Here is a 6,831-nt window from a genome sequence, read left to right on the forward strand (position 1 = left end):
ACCCACCAAGACGTCCAGAAATATTGCTTTAAACACCTTACTGCCTTTCCAAAAGGCCTTCTTTTTCCCTCATGAAACGAAACATTCCCCTGGATAACGCTCCCAGTAGCCCTGAAACAAGGGCTTCAGCTGAGAGATGTTTACTGGGGCTTTGCTGAGCATGGATTTCATCGAGTATCAAAATAGCGAGGGAAGGTCAGATGGGCTGCTCTGGACCCAAACAGCAATCCCACAAGCCCAGGGACTGACCAGCGCCTGCAGCTGTTAGAGGAAGGCAGAGGAAACATTTTGACACGGCAGTGATGGGCTGGCTGACTTGCAGCCATGGCAAGTCCTTTGTCACCTCCTGAGGCGTTACCAATTGATGAAAGGATCCCACCCTAAGCTGTTGGGGTTTTTTTTGAAGTGCCGGCTATTTCTGAATAGTCACCTTGTCATCCAGACAGATCATTACCACCATCATCTCTTGTTCCTCACCATTAGATGCCCCTTTCTAGGAGTAACCCCCCTGGGAAGTCCAGATCCACATCCGCTTTCCTACCAACCGATGCTGCTGGATTATTTCCTTGACTCTAACCACCCTTGCCAAAGAGCAGGGTGAGGCACGGGAGGCAAAGGACCTGCCTCCCAAGCTGAGCACCTTCGCTTGCGTTTGGAGAAGAGTAGCTGCCAGGGACTTGTATTCAAGCCAGGTGGTGGTCGCAACCGCCATGCCCAGTTTGGGTGATCCATCTGCGACGGCAAGTGGGGGACAGCCCCTTTCAGACGCCAGAGGAGATGACCTGGGGACCACAACAGGCGACAATGGGCCGGCACGGGAATGTGATGTTGGCCATACCCCTGTCCCCACTCCGTGCCCCACGGCAGTTCCTGGCTGCTGGTACCTAACCCCAGCTCACAGCAGCGCCAGAGACCCCCAGAAAGCACGCACAAGCCCCTGCGGTTGTTCAGCAAGGACCACCTGCGTCTCCTCCTTGTTTTGGTTTGTAAATGTAATTATCCCAAAACATATTTATATATATATAATCGTAATCTTTCCCAGATGTCTCGGCGCTGGCTTTCCTCAGGGCTTGCCCGCGTGGTGCAGGCAGCGGCTCGAGATGGGGAACATGCACAGCGCGATCCCTGCCTTTGTCTCTGGCTTGCCTCTGCCTGCTCGGCGAAGGCAGCCAGGCAGCAACCTCGGTCACGCGGAGATTTTCTTCAGGGAGCCACTGCTCCAAGAGATGCTCTGAAGGGATGCAACCTTAAAACTGGTGCAGTCACTGAGAATTATAATTACAGCATTTATTAAAGCCATTTGCAAGGCAGGAACATAAGATAAAAGGAAATATGTAGTAATCGCTTAACTGAATCTGCCACTGCTTACACATACAGAAATCTTTGGAGGAAAGATGAAAGAGAGGTTAAAAACCTTTCTCTTTCAGGTCCAAGGGGCATCGTGTGCCGCTGGCAGCAGTGGCCAGCTCGGGTCTCCGTCCGCTGCTCCCTCGGCCACTTTGCGAGATGGCCCCTGACATCTGTCAGGGGGTGACCGGCAGGCATGGGCGATGGGGAGGTGTCACCGGGGACACCCTCTTCGCTGCCCCCAACGCCCCCCGTGCCTGACCCCGACCTGCAGACCCCTCACCGGGCTCTCGCTCTGGAGGACGGCATGTACCTGCCGCACTCATCGCCAGTGCCGCGGGTCGTGCCCTCTCCATCGCCGAGAAAGCCACCGTCCAGCAGAAGGGCTTTGTTCGACCCGGACCCCAGGGAAAGCCCACTCACAGCGTTGGGTTCAATCCTTTTGTTTCCAGGTTAAAAACTTGACCTTCCCCTCCCCTGAGCCTGAAACGGCCCTTGTAGCACTTCTGTTCAGCAATTACATTTTCTTTTTAAATCTTTCTTTGGGTCTCGGGCAACAAAAGGACTTTCATAATATAAATAGGTCTCAAAGCCTTTTGTGTGGGGCAAAAATTATAGGAAAGAGAAAAAACGAGAGAAAAAAAAAATCTGTGTCTCTCTAATTGGCATAATTCCTTCAGCCCTGGCTCATAATTTAGGATGGATCAATTCCGCAGCTGACATGATAGATGTTGTCATCAATACTCGGAAGCAACGATTTATATTTCTTCGTTCAGGGACACAGCCATCCACCTACCTCCGTGGGGGTCCTACGTGTGAATCGACAGCAATATGTGGCCAGTAGACTAAGACTTGACTTAGACTTCCAGCCATGCAACTTATTAAAATAATAAATATTTTCATTATCCAGAGAATCCATTATAGTTCTCTGTTTTAGCTATTGTTAACTAATAATTTGGATTAATTACCAAGCTAAATCATTAAAAATTAAATCCATATATTTTCCTTCTTTAAAAGAGGGATAGTTTGCAACCGTTTGTGTATTACGCATGTTAAGTGGGAGGGCGATGAAATATGTTGTGTTAACTTAACTTTGACAGCATCTGTAACCATGCCATCTTACGCTCTGGTCTTATCAAATCTCAGAAGCGACAGTGTATAAATAGACTGTGATGATATTTGCAGGAGAGAAATAATTCACAATATTTTTGGCATCTTCTGTAGTGACTAGAGAAGACCTAACAAATATAGCATATAATAATGCAATAAAGGGGTATATAAGAGCATGGAATCGAGGAGCACTTATACGTGCTGAGGCAGAGTTAAGGTTAGGCACATGTTAGCAACCAGACATAAACACAACTTTCACCCTAAGGAATTTCAAAGCAGATTGCAAGTTTAAATTAACAGGGAAACCCAATTCAGAGCGCATTTCGCTCTCTGCTGAAGCAACAACGGCCATTGCGCTGGAACTTAGCAGTTACTTAATGAGACACTATCGGGTTGAAGACCTATAGATAGAGGGGGAAAGTAAAGCTATTCAGGGAGTAAAATTGTTTACGAATGTACGTTTTATTATGTTAAGTACTAAACTATGGGCTGTTCAACTGCTCAAACTGCAAGTTACTGAGCTGAATACAGGAAAAACAGTGAAACGGAACAGGCTGTGATATACAGGTGGCTAGACTAGATAATCCAGTGGGTTTGCCTTGCTGTAAACTCTGTGAGGTTGTGAAAAGGACTACAGTTAAAACTCCTTTACACTTAAGCCTGTAAGTATCTAATTAAAGTGGAACACTGTATTTAAATTTAAATAGCAAACCTGTTATAAACTATGTTCAATAGACTACTTTAGAGTCACCTGGACAAACAAAGCACATCCTAAAGCAGTGAGAGACTGATTGTGCAACACCCACTCTAATTTAGGATCCCTTGCCCCTGTGGAGCCAGTGCCCAGCTGAAGTAGGTACTACTCAGTATGGTGATGAGCTGCTGAAGCAAGACTAAATAATGCTTCTTGGCTTTTTCATCCTTTGGAAGAGATTTGTGTCTGGGCTTTATGTAAACACTCGCTGAGGAACCATATACGTCCTGTCCCAGCTGCTGGAGCTGCCCTGGGAGGACTGCCTTGCAGTGAGCGCTAGAAGTGCACCGCACACCAGAACAAGTGTGACTGTGCTTGGTAGCCCTGCCCTTGAGCCACGTAGCCATCTGCCCTCCAGAGGAATTGCTGATGCACGAGGCTGTTGGGACTAGAGCAGGCATGGATTTACTGGTGAGAAGTGATGAGGTGTAACAGCCCCCACTATGGCCTCGAAACCTCAAGGTGTGACACGCACGGTCTAATCCTGCACCATGCTGTGTATACACAGCTGTGCGGCTGCCCCCACAACTGCTGAAATCCACAGGCAAAAGAAAGGTCTGACCGTGTCCCACCACCTCTGCACTGGTGTGTCAAAAGTGGGGTAACACGTAGAAAATCACATTCTTGAGGCACACTGTACTGATGCTAAGGAATGTCCTACACCGGTCACCTCCAGAACTCCTCTCGCGTTCTTTGAAAGCATTCAGCTAAGGTCTTATGAATTGGCTGGGAATTCAGTTCTCGCTGGGTACATGTTTTAAAGGTAGGTTATACCAAAGAGATACTATGGCGATATTTTTCGTAGAGGATGTTGACTAAGAACGTAGTATTTCTCACCTCCCCCTTATTTTATGTTGCATTAAAATTATCTTTACTCTTCCTCAGGCAGTTGCTATGCCACACTCAAGACGGAGAGTCTGAGAAGTGGGAAATGTCAACTTTTAAGATGATGTTCAGCTTCTTGTTACATGCATTCTTTATGTAAGGCATTTGAATTACGTATTGTTCCTAGGCCTTCAGCTCTTCTTAGAAAGTCTGCTTGACTGGGCACAGTTGCTTGCTTATTCTTAATGAAGAGTTGTTAACAGAGGAAAGAGCACAATGAGGGGGCAAGTAATGTCTACATGAATCATTAAAAATATATGTACAGTGAGCAGGATTAGATAGCACACAGCATATTTCTGTTTATATAACGCCATGCTTTCCTAAAGAGGTAGGCTTCACTCCCTACAGGAGCTGAAAATATGTTGACAAGTCACACAGCAAGGGATGACAGGGGGGAACCGGTGGCTGTGGGGAAGCCGTGGGTTGCAACAGGCAGCACGGAAGGTGTTCCTTCAGGCAGGGGCCTGAACTCCTTTTAAATGGTCTGCGTTAATTTACTGTATGTTATGGTTACAATCATACCACGCTCGGTGATAGATGGGACATTTTTAAGCAAGAAAGCAGCAGGTGAGGTTACTGTTCGATGGCTGGCACGCGGCAAGGATTTGAGTGAGTGAGACTGTGGAGCACAGAGGATGCTCCGGCCACAGGGAGTGACCACGGCATTATGCCGAGGAGCTAGCAGAGGAACGCAGCAAAGCCACAAGCCTTCCCGGCCTGGCACATCACAGGGGAAGCAAAATCAGGGGTGGGAGGGTAACCTGTAGGTGAGGTCTCACGTACAAGGAGTTTTAAAAATGCCATCAAGGCCAGAGGAGAAAAGGGGAAGCTTCCAGCACTTGGCAGCTAACAAAAAACAGTTGAGATTTTCAACTGACATTAATTTCAATGCAATTAGTCTTGATGTTCTCTGCTCCACATGAGAAGAGAATCATGGCCATGATGGGAAAGAATAGAACACCACAATAATAATATACATGCAAGAAATGTAAAAAAAACCTCGTGTGTTAAAACATATTAAAAACATAAAACATACTGCCTATGCTGCTATCATTATGTATTACTGTTTGAAATTTAATTCACTCAGTGATGTTCATGCTGTTTGTTTACTTTTTCTATTGATCTCAGTTTGGATGATGAATTTAGCCTACAGAATTTCACTTCCAAGTTTCCACGCGTTTGTGAGCTGCCGCTTGTGAGCACTGCAGTCCACCTCGTGTTTTACAGAATGACCTGTGGTCAGTTCCAGCGCTGATGTAGAGGGGGTCTACCTCTAGTGATTTAGTCCATAAAGACAGCCTAAGCCTCCCCTGCCGCACATAGCATTTCGAGGGTGATTTAAGCACTTCTGCAAATCACTGTGTAAGCTGGGACTCAGGGAAAGAATCGGGGCCATACTGCAACGTGGGTTGCAAAATCTCCCCTTAGAACAGGAAGAGTGAGGCAGCACAGGCCGTGGCTTAAAAAGGTCAGTGTAAATATGCTGCCCTTCACTCCTTCACACATAAGTAATAGATTTTTTGAGAATGCCACCTGCTTTGCAGGCTCAAACTTCAGCCATACTGAGCTTTACCCCAGCTGATGGAAAAGGCTGTTTTCAGGTGGTTTTATGTGTCCAATACTGGACCAAGCCTGGCATCTGAACAGGCCTGATTTTTTTCATTTTCATCTTCATTTGCTCTGCCCTTCCTGACCCGGGACACGTCCTTCTCCATCCCGCTGGGGAAGGTGAGGAGACAGACCTGGCAGGAGCCGGCTCCCGTGGGTCCCTCCAGGCTGAAGATGCGCCACATCCACAGGGTCGGGGGACTTCTGGCAGTAGGAGGCAGCACCACCTTGGCTGTGCAAGGGAACAGAAGCAGCTCTGGAGTGGCTCAGGATTTTCAGATGACTTGCCGAAAGCTGCGTACAAACGTACGAGTTTTTGAACCTTTCCCTTGGAGTGTGCCTACGCTGCAGCCAAAGCTGTGGCTGCAGCTTGTGCAGGGTTACCAACCCTAAATTAAATCGAGCTAACTCAGGAACAAATAACATACAGTCACAAAACCGGTCCAGAAGCCTGCATAAATACTTGAGCCTGTGCACTGCTCAGGGCTGCCAGGGCTACACGCACGTCGGGGTGCCACTAGTCAGCTGCAAGCTGGGTTGGGTTGGTCTCCAAGAGCAGGGATCTCCCAGTGTGGGATCGCCCTGTGGATATTCGCATTGGCACTGTCACATGAATAGCCCCCTCTTTTCATCACGGATTTTGCACATTTCTTCTCCCCGTCTGCCATGACATGGCACTTCTCTGGCAGCCACTCACTGCTTAGCTGAAAAGCCCAATATTCTGGAAAGTGTTTAACGTGTGTTAACCTCTCTTAATGTGATTCAGCAACTACAAATCAGGAGAGCCTGCCTCCCCTGGCCAGCCAGGTATCACAGCCAGCGCTTCACGCAGGCTGGGCAGTGCGAGGCGTCATACTCTCTTTGGGTGGCAAGCACTGACGATTGGTACTTTTATTTTTAACCGGAGATCTCCCTGCAATCCAGGGACCTTTAATCTGCCGTGCAGATCTAGGTAGACCTGTATGGCGATGGAGCCCGTAGGAGCTGTGATTTGCACAGGTGCAGCTTATGACACATCTAAGGAGGAATCGGTGCACAAACGCGTTAACCCAACCCCAGACCCCACGCCTGAACTGCTGAAAGCCTGCCGGCCCCGCCGGCAGCGAGGGCCCAGGCTGGCACCCCCA

The 6,831-nt window shown here is 48.0% G+C and overlaps 1 protein-coding gene across 1 annotated transcript in view; it reads left to right on the plus strand.

The window, feature by feature from the left end:
• Positions 1 to 1,543: 1,543 nt before the first annotated feature.
• Positions 1,544 to 6,831, plus strand: part of AFF3 (AF4/FMR2 family, member 3) — a 350,596-nt gene continuing 345,308 nt past the window's right edge. The window contains exon 1 of the mRNA XM_009323844.1: positions 1,544 to 1,773. Within this exon, the coding sequence (XP_009322119.1) occupies positions 1,544 to 1,773 (230 nt within the window). The remainder of the gene's footprint in view (positions 1,774 to 6,831) is intronic.

This window comes from Pygoscelis adeliae, unplaced genomic scaffold (assembly GCF_000699105.1).
Source record: "Pygoscelis adeliae isolate BGI_AS28 unplaced genomic scaffold, ASM69910v1 Scaffold425, whole genome shotgun sequence".
Classification (NCBI taxonomy): Eukaryota; Metazoa; Chordata; class Aves; order Sphenisciformes; family Spheniscidae; genus Pygoscelis; species Pygoscelis adeliae.